The 21,606-nt window shown below is 29.5% G+C and overlaps 3 protein-coding genes across 3 annotated transcripts; 2 read left to right on the top strand and 1 right to left on the bottom strand.

The window, feature by feature from the left end:
- Positions 1–78: 78 nt before the first annotated feature.
- LOC107617714 (uncharacterized protein At2g34160) lies at positions 79–2,003 on the top strand. Its single transcript, XM_016319556.3, has 5 exons — positions 79–342; positions 498–546; positions 1,366–1,428; positions 1,534–1,598; positions 1,717–2,003. Exons 1-5 carry the CDS (start codon positions 226–228, stop codon positions 1,816–1,818), a joined length of 396 nt encoding a protein of 131 aa, XP_016175042.1. The 5' UTR covers positions 79–225; the 3' UTR covers positions 1,819–2,003.
- Positions 2,004–9,493: 7,490 nt separating this feature from the next.
- Positions 9,494–11,249, bottom strand: LOC107614668 (expansin-A23-like). Its single transcript, XM_016316811.3, has 2 exons — positions 11,102–11,249; positions 9,494–10,171 (listed from the first exon to the last, which is right to left on the bottom strand). The coding sequence occupies exons 1-2, from the start codon at positions 11,235–11,237 to the stop codon at positions 9,546–9,548; spliced, it is 762 nt and encodes a 253-aa protein (XP_016172297.1). The 5' UTR covers positions 11,238–11,249; the 3' UTR covers positions 9,494–9,545.
- An 8,081-nt stretch (positions 11,250–19,330) lies between these two features.
- LOC110267223 (uncharacterized) lies at positions 19,331–21,319 on the top strand. The gene is made up of 5 exons (XM_021112405.2): positions 19,331–19,577; positions 19,997–20,131; positions 20,253–20,360; positions 20,456–20,626; positions 21,088–21,319. Exons 1-5 carry the CDS (start codon positions 19,473–19,475, stop codon positions 21,088–21,090), a joined length of 522 nt encoding a protein of 173 aa, XP_020968064.1. The 5' UTR covers positions 19,331–19,472; the 3' UTR covers positions 21,091–21,319.
- The last annotated feature ends 287 nt before the right edge of the window (positions 21,320–21,606 follow it).

Here is a 21,606-nt window from a genome sequence, read left to right as displayed (position 1 = left end):
GATTTCATGCAGTTTTTTTCGTTGGCGACAACAACACACTATACTATTTTAAACAAGCAGCAGCATATTGCACTTTTTAAATACTCGGAAAATAAAAAGAATAATTATTTCATCTCAATATATATTGGATTTGGGGGAACGCTTCCATTAAATTAGGGTTTTCATTCTTCTGTACTTTGTATTCTATCTATCTTTTACCGCTTCTTCAGCTCACAGAAAGAGACAATGGAAGCAATCACAGAAGGAGTGAACAACATCAACATCTCCGAATCCCACAAGAAGAATCGCATTCAGGTCTCCAACACCAAAAAACCCCTTTTCTTCTACGTTAATCTCGCCAAGGTATGTATCAATTATCAATTATTTTTTAGGTTAATTTTTTTTTTCTATATAAAGCTGGAAACTTTTGAGGATTTTAGGTTATATTAGTTTATTCGGTATTTATTGATGCTACTAGTATTTATTGTATTTTGTTTCTATATTTTTTATTTTAACAGAGGTATATGCAACAGCACAATGAGGTTGAGCTTTCTGCTCTAGGAATGGGTAATGTATATTGGAACTTTAATCTGTTTCAACATTTTGGAAATTTCTAATGAGGATTGTTTATTTTGGTGGTTGTGAATTGTGAATTGTGTTTGTGAACTTTGTGTGAGGTTGAGTATTGTGTCAAAATGAAGAATGGTACAAATAATGAAACGTTTCATTAAACCAAAGATGTTATGTTTTTGTTAGCACAATGTTTATAATGTTTATCATCTTACATCAAATCCATTCTCTTATATGTTTATTGAAAAGAAAATGCTTTATTTCACTAGTTCTAATGGTATAATAATGAGTAGAATGTGATTTAAGAATAAAATTTGACACTGAATCTAGATGTTATTCATTTCTCTGATGCATTATCTTGTTATCTCCTCCTTTCATAAACTCGGTATAATAGTTTCTGATTATAGAAGGGTTATGAATGTCTGTGCTGTGATATGTGCTCTTTTGTGCTTGTTTTTCCGAAGTCTACTAATAATTCGTAGCAACTAGCATATTTGAGCAAGGATTCACAATGGAACTTGAAAAATTTGTGTAATAGTTGTCAAATTTGGTAAGCTAATTGAAGTATTAGACAGCACTGTGTTTTGGAAATGCAATACTTGTAGTTGTAGAGCTGTTTCACTGATTTTGAAGTATAACACATTGTTTCCTGGGATGGGAGAATTACATTTCAAAATTAATATGAGGAATATATGCATGATTTCTTTAGTGATTTATTTATGAGTTGTTCTTTTGTAGTTCAATATTTCTCAACTTTTTTCCGTGATTGCAATTTTGATATTTCTGAATTATTTGTTTTTTTTTATTTTGCTGCAGCTATTGCCACAGTGGTAACCGTTGCTGAAATATTGAAAAATAATGGGCTTGCCGTTGAAAGGAGTAAGACATTTTATGATTATTGTTGTTGTTGTTGATGAGCGAAATTGTTCCCCCTTCGCTCTTTCTTTTGGCTCAAATGATCGAAAAGTTAAATTCATGATGCAGAAATCATGACATCAACTGTCGACATAAAAGATGATTCGAGAGGGAGACCTGTTCAAAAGGCCAAGGTAAGAGTGGAAAAGTCTAAATACAATGCTTGCTGATTTTAGATTATGATTGTTGTCTTAATTCTTCTGATCTGCTGCATTGATTTCTGACTGCTACATGTGATAAATGGTGTTTTAGATTGAAATATTACTTGGGAAGACTGCAAACTTTGACGAGCTGATGGCTGCTGCGGCTGCCGAAGGTGGCGAAAATGGAGACGTCGAAGAAAACAATGCATAAGGGTTATGGAAATTACTCGTGAATCGGGTGATGACATTTTGTACTCTTTAAAGAATTTCATTTTTGTTGTTAGTTGGTAGAAGACAAGCATAGAATTCATTATATATAATGTGACTTGCAATTTTAAACTCTTAAATTCCTTCATTTCTTTTATCCATATAAAAAGAGTGCCCGGTGTTTTCTTTCTCGGTGGGACTAATATATGGAGATGATGCATTGGCCATTTGATTATTTTGGGAAACATTCATATCTATGCTTTTATGCTCTGGTTGAGAAGCTTGTTGAGAAATTAGAATTTTGAATTCGAGATTTATTTTGTATTTGAATATTAGTTTTTTAATGTATAAACAAAAATTATAGCAAAAGTTATTTTGAAATGGATAGAGTATATTTTTCAAGATGGATCAATGTAATTTACTTTATTACTAGAAAAGGAAAAAAAAAAGTATTTCAGTATTTCTGAGAAATGCCAAACGGGCATCAACAAAGGTGATGACTGAATGAGAAATTTTTTTTTTTATAGCATCATTTTCATTTGTAGCTTTGAATTTTTCATCTAATAATAGTGTCTTCAGACATAAGTTTAACTCTTGATTTTGTGACACTCCAAAAGTAAACATCTTGAATTGAAAATTATTTGATGAATTTAACTTTGGCATGGTGGGTTTGATGAATTATGGATCAAAATAATGATTACGATCATAGAAAATAATTTATTTCAATTTGTTGAAAAAATAATTTTTCTTACATTTATAAGGCATTGAATACGTCAAAAATTTAACTTTCTATTATTATAATTTGGAAACATCAAAATTTATTATTTTATTGGCTAAAGAAATGTTATTGTCACCTTAACATAACATTACCAAACCAACTGAAATTCTAAATCAACATTCTGTTTTAAAAAAAAAAAAAATTCTAAATCAACATAGTCCTAAAAGTTATATTTGCCCTCATAAGTTAGTTCAAATTGCCAATTAGAAGGAGCAACATCATCAAACTCCAAGGTTTTCCCATCACTAGTTTTGACTTTTGACCTTAAAAGACAAGATTTGTCCAACCAAGTTAACCCCCAATTAACCAATTTTGTCCCCAACTTTTTGACATGGTAAGCCAGTTAAGATTTCAGCCTTTGATGATAACACTAGAAACATCACCAGCATTACCAACATTGAACACCAACACAAGCAACCAATAAGGTGTCCCTTTCAACTGAAACTTGACACCACCTTGTTTATGACATGGAACTCTTCTATATAAAACAGGTACAAACTTTTATATAAAAGAGTAAATCAGTACATGAGTAATGATTAGGAATCATAATTTATTTTTTAATATATATATAGGTGAGTTCTACCCAACCCCCTCTAACTCAACATGTAAATTACCCCTTGTGACGTGACATGTTTTAATTGGATGTTTAGTTTTAATTTGAGTTAATTTAACTCAATAAGAGTTAATATCTTAATTAAAGTAGGATAATTTTGTAATTAAATATTTTTTAAGAGGGATGAATATATAATTTCTATAAACATTAAAAAGTAAAGTTATATTTTTATCATTGTTCAAAAATTCAATTCACCGTTGATGAATTCTTCACCGTTGCAGATCACCAATGGCTCTACTGCGTCAATATATTCTTCAATTTCAATTAGGAAACAGAGAGCAAGTGCGATGGTTTCAATTGAAGGGCAATTCTGGGGGAATGACACTGATACTCCGTCATCTTCTTCCTGATGCTCAAACCATGCTGGAATTTCCTTCCTAAGGATCAACATTTGCAAGAAGTCTTCACGATCAGCCACAGCATGCCTTTGATATAACATCATCAATTGAAAAGAAAGGATTCATTGTTTAGGAGCATGATTTGGGGAAGAAACAAAAATTGGATTTTTAATAATTTAGTAAATTATACCATTATTCACTTTGGGCTATAATTTAATTATCAATAGTTTAACCATAGTTAACATAACTACCAATTAGAGAGTGACATGTCAAAGAGGGTAATGTACATGTTATTATAGGAAGAGTAGAGTAGAATTTACCATATATATGTAAAAACTTTTTTTATTTAAAAAATATGGAGATAATAAAGAGAAAACAAATTAGGACTTCCAGTTATTTTTCAGATTAAATTATCATTTTCAACTATAAAAATTTAGAGTATTGATTTTATTTACAGGTAAATTTGTCAATGTTTTAAACTTTTATAGATAAAAATTTATTCATCTTTTATGGATACAAAACTAATTTTATTATTTATGAATAAATTTTTATGAATTTTTTATAAATAAAAATAGTAGTTGAAAATTGAAATACGAAAAAATGCCCTCTGCAAAATTTCTTTACTTATTTTCTTAAGTGATGTTTTTTATTTAGTAAAAAACCTTAGTAGAAGGGTAATTTTGAAAGGGGAAAAATGTATCTTGTTAAGGGTAATTTTCGAACTCCATTTCTACATAATTCGAACCAGCTTGGTTCGAATTATACACAAACACATGCACACACATCATTCGAACCAGCTTGGTTCGAATTACAAACAAACACACGTACACACATAATTCGAACCAGCTTGGTTCGAATTACACAGAAACACACGTACACACAATAATTCATGGTATAATTCGAATTATGCTGTTAAAAAATTAATAATTTATTAAAAAAATTTATTAAAAAATTTATTAAAAAAATTAATAATTTAAAAATTTAAAAAAATATATATTTTATTTCATACATTAAAAAAAAGCTAACAAAATATTTAATTACGAGACTTCTTTAAAATATTAATGAGTTATCAATTCGAATTCCATACAATACTTTTCTGTCCATTTTTAATAGTTCATGAATATTTTTTAATAAAATTTTTTAAATTATACTACAAAAAATATTTTATCCTATGCAAAACAATTTAAAAAAAATGGCTTAAAAAATGTTAGGAGTACTATACAAATTTGTAATGTTATAATAATTTAGGTAAATACATGCATGTACTCAAATTTTAAATAAAATACTCTACATAGTCAATAATAATTTAGAAATGAAAGAAAATATTTTATTCCATACAAAATAATTAAAAATATATTTTATTCTATACAAAATAATTTTAAAAAATGGCTTAAAAGATGTTAGAAGTATTATAAAAATTTGTAATGTCCTAATGACTTAGGACATTAAAAAAATACTCCACGTAGTCACTAATAATTTAGAAATTAAAGAAAAAATATTTTTATCATGTATTTACCTAAATCACTAGAATATTACAAACTTTTATAGTACTCATAACATCTTTTAAGCCATTTTTAAAAATTATTTTGTATAGAATAAAATATATTTTTTAATTATTTTATATGGAATAAAATATTTTCTTTCATTTCTAAATTATTATTGACTATGTAGAGTATTTTATTTAAAATTTGAGTACATGCATGTATTTACCTAAGTTATTATAACATTACAAATTTTTATAGTACTCCTAACATTTTTTAAGCCATTTTTTTTTAAATTGTTTTGCATAGGATAAAATATTTTTTGTAGTATAATTTAAAAAAATTTATTAAAAAATATTCATGAACTATTAAAAATGGACAGAAAAGTATTGTATGGAATTCGAATTGATAGCTCATTAATATTTTAAAGAAGTCTCGTAATTAAATATTTTGTTAGCTTTTTTTAACGTATGAAATAAAATATATATTTTTTTAATTTTTAAATTATTAATTTTTTTAATAAATTTTTTAATAAATTTTTTTAATAAATTATTAATTTTTTAACAGCATAATTCGAATTATACCATGAATTATTGTGTGTGTAATTCGAACCAAGCTGGTTCGAATTAGTGTGTGCGTGTGTTTCTGTGTAATTCGAACCAAGCTGGTTCGAATTATGTGTGTGCGTGTGTTTGTGTGTAATTCGAACCAAGCTGGTTCAAATTATGTAGAAATGGAGTTCGAACCAAACTGGTTCGAACTACATATAAACGTGCATTGGTGGATTCATGAAGCAATTTTCGTTTTGGCTTATTCACGTAAATTATTTTCTCCCTTGGCTTATTTTTGTTTTTTACCCAAAGCTTAAACTCGTGACTAGCAACAAATGTTACCAACTACATAAGTCAAAGTTCAAGGAAACAAATTGCAGTCTTTTAAAATAAAATTTTGCAATTTTATTAAATAGATGATGATGATATAATTTGATGAGGATGACGATGATTTAAGACAAAGAAATTAAGAGATGACCCATGGTATCTCCACCTTGCTTGTCACCATAGAATGTTGCATTAGCATCAGAATACCAACCTGATGAAATAATATAGGCTTGGATCAACACCAACAGAACAGTAAGACAGATAGGTTTAGGCATGACTAAGGTGGTTGACCACACTCGGGTTCAAGTCTCAATGAAGACACTAGATGAAGAATCCTTAAATAGAATGTCTTAGAATGTAGGTGAGTGTGTCTAAGTTATATGACCGGACAAAAAAAAGTTTAATTAAGAGTAAGTGACTTTTTCGGTCTCTAAATATTTGTCCGACTTCGCACTCCCTAATAAATATAAAAATTAAAATTGGTCTCTATCTACTTTGATATATGTACGTTCTAGTCCATGCAACCAGTTCTGAACAGGTCACTTGGTGATATATTTGTAACTTGTCCACGTGAATTTTTTTCCTTCATAATTGAGACAAATCGTTCTTGAACTTTTGTTAAAATACTGCTTCATAAAGAGGTGTTATCATCTGGATATTCACAATTGTTTAGGGTTTTTTCTTTATTTTTCATTGTCTTCATTGTGTGTAGAGTGAAGATAAGGACTTTTCTCCTGAAAAAGACTATGGCTACAAAAATCAGAGACTCTTTTTCACGAACCGTGGAGAAAAGCAGTGAAACTGAAAAGAATTTGTGCTAGAGTCCGACTCTGGGTTCCACTGGGAGTATAAGAAAAAAGGCAAACTAAGGGAGGAAAAGATTTGTAGCACCTAGATGTCATTGTGTCACATATATGCAATATTGTTTGAATTTAATACGCAGAAAATTTGAACAGGTTTTTTTTTGTTGCTCTTATTTTAAGATAAACATTTTTCACTTTTGTTTTGTTTTGGGAGAAAAACCCTTATCTTCACTCTACATACAATGAAGAATAAAGAGAAAATCTTAAACAACTATGAATATTTAGATGATAACACCTCTTTATAAAACGCAGCGTTTCAACAAAGGTTTAGAGGGCAATTTGTCTCAATTATGAAGGAGAGAAATCTACGTGGATAAGTTGCTGACACATCAGCAAATGACTCCGATTGCAGTGGAACGTACATATATCAAAGTAGATAGGAACCAAGAGCAGAGTTAGATGAAATATTAGAGAGTGACAAAAAATATTTACACAATAAAATAAGATTTAAATTAAATTTTAATGGAGGCTAAACTAAAATTTACCAATGTTCTGAAAACCGGACCGGACCGGCCGGTTCGACCGGTTTAACCGCGAACCGGCGATGCCAACGGTCCGGTCCTCCTGCAGAAACCGTTCTGGAAAGAACCGGCAACAAACCGGCGAACCGGTCAAAAACCGGCCGGTTGGACCGAACCGGTAACCGGCCGGTTCTGCATAAACGACGCCGTTTTATTATTTAAAAAAAAGAAACCCTTAACCCGACCCGACCCGACCCGTAGAGCACCCTGCACCCCAACCAGCCCCCTTTCTTCCCCCGCATCCCTAATTCTGAATCAGTGAGTCATATTCATCTGCGTGAGAGAAGAGAACAGAGAAGACTGAACCCTCCACGCCCGAACCCTAGCCTGCCACCGCGCCCTCCTTCGTCGCCGCGGTCACCGGTCAACAGCGCAACCGCCGTCGCCTGGTCGGCAGCTCAAGTAACCCTCCTTCTTCGCCTGGTTCCCTGCCCAGTAGCCATCCATCTGCGTCGTCTTTATCTTCTCAACACCAGCAGGCAGTAGCCCGTCCCATCGTCTTCATCGTCGCGCGGTGAGTAACTCGTCTCTGCTCATCTTTGTTCTTTGCCTCTGTGAACTTCGACTTGCCTCTGTAAACTGACTTCCTCTGCTCATCTTTGTTCTTTGCCTCTGTGAGTAAATTTATAATGATAGAAAAATCATGAAATTTGGCAACACTTAAAAGAAAGAATGAGAAAATTGGAGCAGTCTGTAGTTGAATGGAAGTGTTTAATTTTGTTCAAAGGGAATTATGCAGTAGCAGAATGGGGGGAAAGGGTACTGGGAAAGCAATAAAGCATAGTTAGAAAGAAGAAAAAAGGATCCATCTTTTTTGGTAGCAGGCAGCAGATGATAATTGAAATCCATAAAAAAAACAGCTTTGCCCCCAAAAACAAAGTAATGAAGAAGGGTACCTGCATCATAAACGAGACTAGTACGAGGGATAGTGTTAGGGGAGTGTCTTGGTAACTTGGTTTGCAGCTCAATTTCTGGTTGTTGGTAACTTGGTTTGCAGCTCAATTTCTGTTTGTAGTTCAATTTGTGTTTGTAGTTCAATTTCTGTGTGTTGCTCAAATTTCTGTTTTGTAGCTCAAATTTTTACTGTTTTGTACTTTGTTAATGCTGGAAACTGACTTGGTTTTGCATATTTGTTGACTGGCTGAATTTCTCAAATTTGTTCTGCATAATTGTTGATGTTCATTGTGTAGATAGAGTTATTAATGTTTATTGCTGTGGCTGTTTTTGATTTCATATATGTTTTAGGATGTGTATTTATAATTTATTTATTATTCTATTCTAAAACGGTTTTTCCGGTTGAACCACTGGTTAAACCGGTTAGACCAGTGAACCAGTGAACCAGTGACTAGAGCGGTTTGATGACCGGTCCGGTTTTCTGAACCTTGAAATTTACATATAATTTACACGTAAAAATTTAAAATTAGGAGGGTCATTGCCGCCTTTCCTACTACATAGTTATATGGACTGATTTGAATTTTTTATATTTGTTAGGAGGTGCGAAGTTCATTGAATAAATAATTAGGAATCGAAAAGGATATTTATTTTAAAAATAATAATTATTTTTGAGGATGTAATATTATGCTATTGGATACACCTATAAAGTTAAAGTTAGTGTATCAAAATAAAAGATAAAAACTGTATCAATAATAATGACAATAGATAAATTATTAGACTTACTCTTTTAATTTAGTTACTAGTTATCTAAGGGGATATGTAAAGAAAAAGTGAAAAACAATAACTTTCGATTCTTATTGATGTATTACAAGAAAACATATAATCTTTTGATTTTGCTTCCTTATATATACGATCGTATATATAGTAAAATTGCAATTTTGGAAAAAAAAATGAAATTAGAATCGTGCAGCAAGATTATTATATTTAAACTGGCGTTGGTAAAGTTTTTTGAAAAAAAAAAAAAGAGTTTTACAAATAAAAAAACCATGCGTTTTTAAAGTCAAATTTTGCTTTCAAAGCTAACAAACTAATATAATTATATATTAATGAAAATTTATTTACGTACTCTTAATAATATATTTATATAAACTAAAATTATTTAAAAAATTAAAAATAATTTAAAAATTTTTAGACTATTAAAATATACGCTAAGAATAATAGATAAATAAATCATTATTATTGTTTTATTTGCGAAAGAAAATTATTCCATAAATTGTACAAGTTCAAATACAAAAAATGAAACATTGTCACTAGAAACTAAATATAACATTACTAAACCATTTAAGATTCTAAATCAACATAATCCTAAAAATTAAGCTTGCCCTCATAGGTTGATCCAAATTGCCAATGAGAAGGAGCAACATCATGAAATACCAAAGTTTTCCGATCACTAGTTGTGACCTTAAAAGACAAACTTTGTCCAACCAAATTAACTCCAATTAACCAATTTTGTCCCCAATTTTTTGACATAGTAAGCCATTTACCATTTTGCCCTTTGATGCTAACACTAGAAACATCACCAACATGACCAACATTGAACACCAACACAAGCAACCAATAAGGTGTCCCTTTCAACTGAAACTTGACACCACCTTGTTTATGGCATGGAACTCTTCTATATAAAACAGGTACAATCCCTGCTCTATATTCTGCCATAGTTGTGAACATCTTCATTGATAAATCAAAGTGTTTATATGGAGGGTTGCACCAATGTCCATCACCTTGTCCATAATTTGGTGGACATAAGTTTGTTACGGTTACTCTTATTGGGCTTGAGCCCTTTTTGCAATAATTCCAATTGGGCTTGTTCACACATTTCATCTCAAAACATGATCCACATGTGTAACCATTGTTGAATAGGGCAGGGCTTACAGCTGTGGTCATAAGACCATACCCTTGCTCAAAGAGATCACCATAGCCACATGCACCCCCTTCATATCATACAATATAACAATACACATAAATAAGAAGAAAATGATGGTGAAATATTACAATATAAAGAGTAAATTATCGATTTTATCTATAAATTTTTGGAATATTAATACATTTATTCTAAAATAACAAAATTAGCTTTGTACTTAAAAAAAAAGTTTTCATGTACAGAGATACTCGATTCGTTAATTTTATTCATAATTTTGTTAGCGTTAGGGGTAAACACAGGTCGGTTTGGTTTGGATTTATGGTAAAATTAGAATCGAATCGATCAAATGTAATTGGTTCGGTTTGGTTCGGATATGTATTTTTTTGTATATGTACTCGAACCAAACCAAACCGATTAAGAACGGATTGATTTGGTTCGGGTAATTGGGTACCCGATGACTTTGAAATTCATAAAAAAAACCAAATTTTTATCCTAAAAATTCAACAAGTACAATAAACATGTAACATCAATAGAAATAATCCGAACATGTTAAACACCAAATATATTAAAAATTAAACTCATTAAAATTCAAACATATTAATAATAAATAATCATTGCCTAATGGAAAAGTCATATGTATTTTTTTATTATTTTTTATTTAATTAATATATGATCGGGTTCGCAGGTTGGTTCGGGTTCCGCACCCCAAAACCGATACCCAAACCAATTACTAACAAAAGTCATCGGTTTGGACCCGATTACCCGTTGGTTTCAGAACCAATTTAATTGGTTCGGTTTCGGATTCAGATGGATAATCGAGTATCCGCTACCGGTGCTCACCCCTAGTTAGCGTTCTGAATTTTTATAAATCAAAATGGTAGTTTGTTCATTTTTTATAGATAAAAATTATTTTTATTTTTTTATAAATAAATTTATCAACATTATAAAAATTATAGTTTAAATATGAAAAAGTGTTTTTACAAAATGTTATTGTACTTACCCATGGTTTCTCTACCTTCCATGTCACCATAGAAGGTTGCATTGGCATCAGAATACCAATGATGGAGAATGCCATCAACTGAAATGATGGCTTGGACCAATACCAACAGAGCAATGCAAAAGATGAGCTTAGACATGACAAAGGTGAAAGTTGTATTCTATAATAATGATAATAAAAAATGGTTTGATTCACTCTATTTATTCTGATTATTTAAGAAAGATGGTATGTAAAGAAAAACAATAACTTTTGATTCTTATTGACCTAATATAAGAAACATATATATATTTTTTATTTTGTTTCCTTATATGTCGATCATATATATAGTAAGATAGCATTTTCGACCCGTGAATCAAGATTATTATATTTAGTTTATTAGGTGGAATAATAGTATGTTCAAAATTTAATTTATCATAATTGATTCTAATATAAATAAAAGATTGTTAAAAATAAATGATATAATCACAATTTAATTTATCATATATCAAATAATTTGTTATTACAAGTGTAATAATTCGTACCATACATATGATAAAATTGAAATTATAATTTTAAGTTATTTTTTTAAAATTAATTTAAATTATAATCATTTGATTAATAAAAAAATAGCATATCATGCGTTATTATTTTTTTTTAATTTAGCGTTAAGTGTATCAACTCTAATGTAGTTATTAATCGGTTTTATTCATCTACTCTGATGGCGAGTACGTGACGGCGCGACGGGTGGGTGGAGATGGCGAGCACGTGACGGCGCGATAGGTTTATTCTTTATGTCATTGAGTGGCCGCTAGGTTTGTTCACTTATTTAGGTTTAGGATTATTTGTGGGCTTGCAACTAATTGGTTGTAACAGGTGGCAGTTAGACCCCAATTATGATGAGTTTCATGATCCTGGTCAGAGAAAGAGAGGAATTGCTAGATAGATTTATGAAAGTAGGTGAAGTAGTTAAATGATGGGTGGGTTAGGAAGTTCTTTACTCTCATTGTGTTTGGAGTTAGGTTAAGGGTTTGTTTGGGTGAGTTTTTAAGAAAAGATCTTTTTTCGAGTTATCTTTTTTTAAAAGATCTTATAGAGAAGTAAAAGTAATTTTATATTTGGATATCTCATGTAAAAAGGTTTTTTTATCTATCAATTATGTTTGGGTATAACAATATAAAAGTACTTTTTTGTTTATTTATTACATGAAAAAACATCTTTTTTTTAAAGAAAAATATCTTTTAAAAAAAATGTAAATTACAGCTTCTCAAAAAATATCTCTTTTTTATTTTACTAGTGCTTTTACTTTTACTACTAGAAATTTGCCAAACACGTTAAAACATAAAAAAAGATCTTTTTTCATTGAAAAAGATATTTTTTTAACAAAATAATGGCGCCCAAACATACACTAAATGGGTTGTGCCTGTGTTTGTGTTTGTAATATCTATTTAGTTTAATTTTTATTTTTACCATATGTTACAGTTAATTTTAAAATATTTATTTAATACACTATGTGCTAATACTAAGAGTATTTTTTAAAAAGATATATACGTAAAAAAATATATAATATGATTATAGATATAACATAAACAAATATATTAAATAAAATGTTAAACTAATATGCTTACCAATGCATTTGTTAAATTTTGCAAATTAGAGAATAAGTATATATTCGGTTCCTTGGTAATCATGTAGATAATAGAATAAGGAAAAGTCTAAGGGGCCAGCAACTTTTTCAAATTTTGACCAGCATGTAACCAGCAAGAAAAAGTGAGCCATTGGATGAAATCTCATACTAATCTCACACCATTAAAATCATCATTGATGGCTATTTGATGGCTACAAATACCAAAAGTTGCTGGCCCCCTAACACTGCTCATAGAATAATTGGGTTGCAAATTAATCCCACACTGTGCACCTTATTTTTTTTCTCATTTCTAAATAAAAGCGGAAATTAAGAGAAATAAGTAGTAATATATCATAAAAAGGATAAAATATTTTGCATATGAATAGATAATTGTTACAAAATAAAATTTCGTTGCGAAATATTAAAATTTCACATACTGCAAATCATGAAGATCAACCACAATGTAATGGTCATTTCTCCCTGTTTTTGACCATGATATAAGCTCTTATTTTCCGGTCAAAAATCCAATAACATCTAATTAAAAAAAATGAAGTAAAAGTATTAAATTAAAGACAAATAAATGAATAATATAATAAATTACTTATAAATTAAAGAGATTTTATTAATTTATTTTATACTAAATAATAAAACTAACAATATATTAATAAAAGGATATACTTTTAAAAAAGCCACAATACAATTTTAAACTTTTGCATAAAAAAATAATTTTGTGTAGGTTAATACAAATTAATTATGTACCAAATAAGTTTGACTGTTTATTTGTTTGTTTTAATATATCAGCATGAGCAAGAAAATTGAAATGATTGTTAGAAGTTTTATGATCATTGACTGTATTTACTATACGTGACTCCTTCTTAAAAATTATTCTACACACGTGTGCAGTTGGAAGATAAATTCCGCTTGATTTCTCAATCACAAAATTTGAGAAGACATAGATCCTTCCCTCGATCGGTTCATTCTCAAACATCTTTGTCAAATAACTCTTGATTGAACAATTAATTTTATCACTGTAAAACAAATTAAATATAAAAGCTATTAGCACTTATAATCCTATTAAAAATATTTATAAATTGGACTTAATATCACTTGAAAAAATTATGAAAAATAATCAACTAACTTTATCATCCATTAGAACCATTTCTATGTAAGTCGTCTTTCTCTTATCAAATTTTGATGAGACTTTCCATAACCTTATAATTTTTTCCTTTATTTTCCAAACTTTTTCATCACATAATCTACCAGCGGTAATACTATTGATAGACTCGTAGTTAGTAGCCATTATGTATAAAAGATAAAAAATAAAAGAGAAAATATGTCTGAAATACGAATCCCCTAAATGATAAATAAAGCGTGTTGAAAAGATATCGCTACACTTTTTTGCATTTTTTGCACGCTTTAAAAGTGTATAAAAGTCAGTTTTTCTTGTAGTGCGAGATACTTATCGATTTGTTACTAGTTTAAAAGAAATTTGTGATGACATTTTGCGATAGTATTGCAACTAATTGACGACATATTATTTTCTAACAAGTTAGCCACTACTTCATAACTCTACTTTATCATTTAGAATAGCTTTGGTTTAACGACAAAATTCCTACGAATTTGATTAAGGATTTTCAAAGATTAGCTATAGATTTGCTACAAAATGTGACAGATTTGCGGCCATATTAGCGGACAACTCACGGCGAGTTAGGTTCGGAAAAATTTCTCGCTAATTAGCGTCAACTAAGCATTCCATTTTGTCTACGAAGTTAGCTTGCATTTAGTGATGAGTGCATGCAGGAGAGTTTGTGGCTAATTAGCGACTACTGTTTAGTCTATTTATTCTATGGAATTTGCTGTTATTTTAGTGATGGATTTGTGACTACCTATTCGGTAGCTAAAAACTTTCCGATGAATTAGCGACTGTAGTGTTTGTCTCATTAATCTACGACTTGTAATTAGTGAGAAAAGCATTCATTGCTAGGCGGTAGCTAATTCGTCATAAATTATATTTTGCGTCAGATTAGCGATAATTTTACTACTCTTTTTGTAATAGCTAATCAGCCATATTCTTGTAGTAATTTTTAATACTACTAAAATAAATTTTATTTTTGTTTTCCCATATTATTTCTGGCATTTTCAGTTCTACCAACTAAATGAAAACAAAAATCCATTATTACTATATTATTATAATCTTTTAGACAAGGCAACAATAATTATTATGAAGTAGCTCTTATAATTCTGAATTTATGCTTCATTTTTTATAAGCATTTTTTAATTTTTCTTAGTTTTATGAAACTTTAATTCTTATAATATAATAGTTTACTAGTTTATATTTTGATGCCTCATCAAGAGGAGCTAATTAATAACTATTAAATTAAAATTATAAAAACGAATATTTATCAACAATAATATATATTATAATAATACAGGGATTATATTAATCAATCCTTTTACTTTGCAAGAAATTAAAATAATAAAAATGAGAAATAATGACATACATATCTTAATGGTAAAGAATAACAATAGAAAAAAAAATACATGGGACTATATATAATGTGAGAGAGAGAGAGAGAGAGAGAGAGAGAGAGAGACTCAAATTAAGTAACATTATGAACTATTATTTAGCTTAATTATATAATTTTACATGAAATTAGATATAATTATTAGATATAATTAGCTTAAAGCTATATAATATACTTGATTATATTTGACGTGGATCATATATATATATATATATATATAGACCTTAAAAGTGATTTGGAGGAAGAGGAAGGTGGCCATTGTCCTGAAGATTCTTCACAGTTTCATAGAGACACAAGTTCACTAGGGTGAATTCCATTCTCAAATCTCTGAGCCTTTGATTTGAAAATATGTAGGGTTTTACTCTTGGGTTTTTCTCATCTGAACATCTGCGTGCACATATACATAAACCTGTTGTGTTAAATTTTTTATTCCACAAAATTACACTATCAACTATATAAAATTTATTTTATTAATTTTTTTAAAGTAGGATAAGCATGTAACTACACAATATTATCTCCCATTTTATTCCAATATTCTGTATTTTTTTTAAAATAAAAATCTTTTAGAACAAGCAAGAATGATGCAATAATTGAGAAAAAAACAATATAAAAAAAGTCAGAAGATTTGTATCCTTATGACCTTATCTATCAATATATGATAATAAAGGATAAATACCTTTTTTGGCCTTTGACTTTTTACCCGTGAGACATAGCGCACCTTAATTATCCTTAAACCCCATCCAGGTTCTCATCCACTAATAAAAATAGATAAGACGACCCTGCAACCGGATGACAACCGGTTGCCAGTCTGATGTGTCAAATTGAGTCTAAGGTGTCAAAATATCAGTGCCAGGTGTCAGTTCCTTTGGTTGGAAGGACTAAAAACCCTTTCTTTAACATCTTCCTCTTTTTCTTCATCCTCCTTCTCTTCCTCTTTTTCCATTTCTTCAAAACCATTATCAATGGCTTTTTCCTCTTCTTCAGAGCCATCATCAATGGCTACCCAAAAACCAGAAAAGAACCCCCTGAAAACCCACACAAAACCACAAAACTCAAGTTTGTGCCTGCATCAAAAACGAATCCAAGTTCATGGTTTTTCTTTCCCCACACCTTAACATTGTTTAGATTTTTGGAGCCTATGAGGATTCTGATTCTCTCTCCATCGTCGCTGCGCTTTGCGAACAAGAAACCCTATTCGACCGAATTTCTGATCGACCTTTTTTGAGATAGAAGCTGCTGCAAGCTTTGCGAACAAGAAACCCTAGCACACAAGGATGATTTGCAAGGATCCTTGAAGGAGAATTTCAGCAGAGCAATCTTCGAATAAGTTTTTAACTTCTCTTTTTTTTTTTATTCATGATTAGTAAGTTTTTGTAAACTTATATTTTTGTTCCTGGAAATTTACCTAATGGTGGTACTGAGCATGGTGGTGTCTATGGTGAAGGAGAGATTTGGATGAGAGGCGACTCGGATTGGGCACGACATCATGGCAGGGAGGAGGATGTGCATGTGGTTGCTGTCAGGGATGTTCGTGGCAGTTTCGGTGCTGATCCGATGGAAGGTGGTTTAGGGGGGGTGGTAGTTTAGGGCGAGAAGGAAAAGAGAATGAGGAAGAGAGAACTACAGTGGTAGTGGTGAAAGTGAAGTTCGACGATAATGGTGATGGTGATGGAGATGTGAAGAGAATGTTAAAGAGGGGGTTTTTAGTCCCTCTAGCACTAATATTTTGACACCTTAGTCTTAATCTAACACGTCAAAATGGCAACCGGTTGTAGGGGCCGTCTTGTCTATATATGTTAGTGGACGAGGGTTTATATGAGGTTTAAGATGATTAGGGTGCACTATGTCTCACGAGAAAAAGATCAGGGGTCGAAAAGGGTATTTACCCGATAATAAATAAATAAATATTCATTAATAAGAAATTCAATGCAAGTAACTTGAAACCATTTTTTACTCAAGGAATCATAAATATATATAAAAAAAAAACTATTATAGATGATTAGGTATATATAAGCTTATATATATTAATGAAAAAAGGTAGGTTAACTTCTTTTTTCTTTTCTCTTTTTTTTTTTAAAATAAAATAAAATAAAATAAAATAAAAATGATAGGTAAATGGCAGGAGGCAGGGATGGATTTAAGGGACAAGTAGTGGCCTTGGCCCTCTAACAAATTTTAAAAGCTCATATACTATTATAATAGATATCTTGTATAGAATAAAATTTAATAATATAGTGATAGTAAAAAGAATTATTATTTTTGTTAATGAGCTATAGTTTAAATGGTATAGTCTCTCCATACTCAATTAAGAGGTCGCGGGTTCAAGTCTCTCTATTTTTGGTAAAAAAAAGAGTTATTATTCTTTATGTAATAGGATTTAAATTTTTCTACATATATTTATATTATTTGTATTTTTTATTTAATTCATATTTTTTTTTACATTTTTTTCTTAAGATTAATTTTAACATTTATAATCATATAAAAATACTTTAATATTATTTATAATAATATTATTTTTTTCTAATTTTATTTAGTTGTTTTTTATTCTTTTTTAATTAATTTTTACTCTATTATTATATAAAAAATACTTTAATATATTTTAAATTCACGTAACAAAATTGTTAGTGCAATTAACTTATACTATTTTATGTCATATTTCTTAATGATATAAAACATAAAAATATAATTTACCGTCACATAAATATTAAATAAAGTAAATTAATTAATAAAATATTTAAAATATATATAATTTCATATTTTATTAGACATAAAATCATAAAAAAATTATGAAAAAATTATAAAAATTGAAATAATTTATTTATTTGATAAATATTTATTAATTTTTTAAATTAAAAAATTAATTATAGTTATATTTATTATTAAATATATAGCATTATATTTGATTATATAATATTTTAATTTTCGATTCCTACTCTTAGATTTCTGGATCCGTCCTGAGAGGAGGTACTATCAATGTCAAAATGCAACAAGCATGTGACAAGGACATTAGATTTGGTAAAGACAAGTAAGCTCCATGTATGGTTCATATGTTTGGATTTCAATTTGACTTGACTCTTCACAATGCAAAGTCAAAGTTGTTACACCTACAACTTGAGAAAACCATTTCTATATTTGCAGTGTGAATTAAATGCTCAAAATCCTTAACCACCTAATTACCTCTAATTATGAAACATTCAAACAAAACTGCGCTCTAATATTATTTCTACGACTAATTCAGCTTTAACATTTACAAAGCACTCTGTCTTCCATTTTAAAAATAATATAAATATTAAGAGAGGTAATAATAAATTAAATTAAATCGTACTAATTATTTTTCAAATAAAAAGATTTTACATTCAAAATATTAGTAGTAGCTAGTAATGCCTTTAATAATGACATAGATTCATTGTTAATAGTTGTACTTTAAATTACTAAGCAATTCGGTAATGCTAGAAAAGAAAAGTCTAAATTTATTTTATTTAATATTTATTAATTCTAACTATAATTAATGAATATTAAATAAAATAAATTTTAATTATTTTTTATTAATTAAATATATAATCGCAACCTTTCTTTAACATATGTATTTAAATTTATCTTGATCTCTTTTTTTTTCTTATTATTACGTCGTTTTATTTTTCGTTAGACCAGTATATATTATATTAAAAAAATAACATATGTATTTAAATTTTTATTCTTTTAAATATTAAGAGAAAATTTGGAGATGAACTAAGATTCACAATTATTATTTATATTGTGTATATATGCAATTAGTTTAAGAGCAAGCACAAAGTAGTAATGATTTGTTATATAATATATACTTATGTATATTTTATTCACATTATTGAGAAGGCTCAGCATCTTTTAATCATTTTTAGAAATTTATATATTTTTTAAATTTTTTTATACAATTTTTTTAGTACTTAATCTGAAGACATGTTAACTAAATTTATATGTATATTACTATTTTTGCTACAAGAACATGTACCAAGTAGTAAAAATCATGAAAATAAACCCAACAAGCAGCCCAACAAAAAGCCCAACGTATAAGCCCAATAAACAAGACTTACCTCCGTGAATTCAACATTGAAGGCACCAGTAAAAAATAACAAATCCTCCGCCTTCTCTTCTCCGATTCACATGTGTGATTTTGTGCATCACCGAATTGAAACTCCGTGTGCTTCTCTCCTGTTTCGTTGTTATTTATTGATTGATTCTGAAATCAGGTTGATAGTTAGAGAGAGATATGAATTCTGCCGGAGATCAAAGAGGTTGGGATGGTGTGCATGGTATACCGTATTTACCGGTGATTACTCGTGAACAACTTGATGATTATTTTCGACGACGCGAGGTGCTTTTCAGTGAACAACTTGATGATTATTTTCGACGCTTCCAGCTGCTTTTAAAGAGAAAATGACAAATAGATTTCTTACCTTTTGTCCCGCGAATATTTTTGTCTCTGACTATTAAAAAATACTTTTAAGTCCCTGACTTTTACAAAACTTGGACGGATCAGTCCCCCCGTTTAAATGCCTACGTCAGAGACTGATTCGTCCAAATTTTATGAAGATCAGAGACTTAAAAGTATTTTTTAATGGTCAACAAAAAAAAATGTTCGTAGGACAAAATGTCAGGACTTATTTATCTTTTTCTCGCTTTTAAATTCACCACACGCTTTATTTTTTTTTCTCTGTGTTCTGTTTTATGCTTTTTTATATAATCTCATAATTTAACTCTTTAGTTTTTTTTATTTTTATTTTTTGTTTATAGTCAGTTCCATTACCTGCTGGCGGAATTGCACCCGTTGATAAACAACGTGTGATTTCTGTCGGTGTGGATGGTATACCGAATATACCGGTGATTACTCGTGAACAACTTCGTGATTATCTTCGACGCCCCCAGCAGGTGCTTTTAAATTCACCACACGCTTTATTTTTTTTGTCTCTGTGTTCTGTTTTATGCTTTTTTATATAATCTCATAATTTAACTCTTTAGTTTTTTTTTTTATTTTTTATTTTGTTTACAGTCACCTCCAATACTTGGCAGAATTGCACCCTTTATACTTAATGAGGTTGATAAGCAACGTGTGACTAATTTGGCTAAGCGATGCTTGCAACTCTACAATGACCAAAATGTTGTGTCTATGATGGTTTTTGTTTTATTGAGTTTTATTTATGTCTATAATCTCATTCACTAATGATTATTTTTATTCTTGTTATTACTACGTAGGAGAGGAGGTTTGAGTTTCATGAGCTTGTCTATGTTAAGAGGCAATGTGGCCCTACGTTTTCCATTACTTTTACTGCACGCTCTGCTGATAATGCATTTGAAACCTTTTATGGCGAAGTGTGGCACAAATTCGATAATACCCTCCATGTCAGAGGGATTGTTATTAAGCAGGTACCATCATCATTTATTTATATTTAGGGTGTGTCTTGTCATTTTAATTTGTTTATTTTAGTTATGACTTTGTTGTTGTGTGTGTGAATGTATTTTTATTTTAATAATGTGGTTTTGTTCTGTGATTACTTTATCATAAGGTTCTTAGATTGTGACTCATAATTATATTTGATTGTTAAGTTCTTTGCATGAGTAATTATAGCTGCTACCTATCATAAATCATCCTAACTATTAATGCTATTGCTTCTATTTTTTTTTTCTGTCAAGATATCTCGTTTAATTTTAGCTTCATTTTTTTTGTATATATTTTTTTATAATTGGCATCAAGTATTTCATAATTTTGATTAATTATTGTATTCAAATATTTTCCTTTTATATTTCATGTGATTAGTATTTTTTCATTGATTTTGCATTGGAGTTAATGTAACATGCTGAGATCCTCTTTCAATATATTTATCCAGTAAATTGGTACATCTCAAGAAGCTGGTACATCTCAAGCCTAAGTTGTGGAATCTGAGTTCTGGTAAATGTTCTAGTTGTGTGTTCATGGTTTCTTCAAGAAGGAAAACTCTGATGCTGTTATATAATTTTAATACTCATGAAATAGTGCACTGTGTATTGCACAGTGATAGACATAATAACTGACAGCTGATGAGCATTATTTACAGAATTTATGGAATTTGTTAGTGTTCTAGCTTCTATCGTTAACTTGCTCTATTAATATAATTTTCGATTTGTGAATGGTGATTTTAGACTGGAAGTGCTTCAAAATTTTCTTTCAGAATATCAATTAACAATGTTTTATGTTGTTTCAATAAAATAAATGACCCTAAAATTGAACATCAACAAGTTTTACTAGCTGCGAATTGTCAATTTTAAAAAATTTGAGCTTTTTCATGGTCTATATATATTATATTCTGATCATTCATTCAATATATAAGTGATTTTTATTTGAATGGTGATTTTTCAATTATTTGTTC

This window comes from Arachis ipaensis, chromosome B9 (assembly GCF_059453495.1).
Source record: "Arachis ipaensis isolate K30076 ecotype BB chromosome B9, ASM5945349v1, whole genome shotgun sequence".
NCBI lineage: Eukaryota > Viridiplantae > Streptophyta > Magnoliopsida > Fabales > Fabaceae > Arachis > Arachis ipaensis.
Note: the sequence above shows the minus strand (reverse complement) of the source record. Positions and strands in the feature narration are given on the sequence as shown.

Bases quoted from the DNA above. Each gene is read 5' to 3' on its own strand.
- LOC107617714 (XM_016319556.3), top strand. From the start codon at position 226: ATGGAAGCAATCACAGAAGGAGTGAACAACATCAACATCTCCGAATCC. The intron at 343-497 runs GTATGTATCAAT...TTATTTTAACAG, and splicing joins TCTACGTTAATCTCGCCAAG to AGGTATATGCAACAGCACAA. The intron at 1,429-1,533 runs GTAAGACATTTT...TTCATGATGCAG, and splicing joins TGGGCTTGCCGTTGAAAGGA to AAATCATGACATCAACTGTC.
- LOC110267223 (XM_021112405.2), top strand. From the start codon at position 19,473: ATGAATTCTGCCGGAGATCAAAGAGGTTGGGATGGTGTGCATGGTATA. The intron at 19,578-19,996 runs GTGCTTTTCAGT...TTTTGTTTATAG, and splicing joins ATTATTTTCGACGACGCGAG to TCAGTTCCATTACCTGCTGG. The intron at 20,361-20,455 runs GTTGTGTCTATG...ATTACTACGTAG, and splicing joins AACTCTACAATGACCAAAAT to GAGAGGAGGTTTGAGTTTCA.
- LOC107614668 (XM_016316811.3), bottom strand. From the start codon at position 11,237: ATGTCTAAGCTCATCTTTTGCATTGCTCTGTTGGTATTGGTCCAAGCC. The intron at 10,172-11,101 runs GTAAGTACAATA...TATGATATGAAG, and splicing joins GGAAGGTAGAGAAACCATGG to GGGGTGCATGTGGCTATGGT.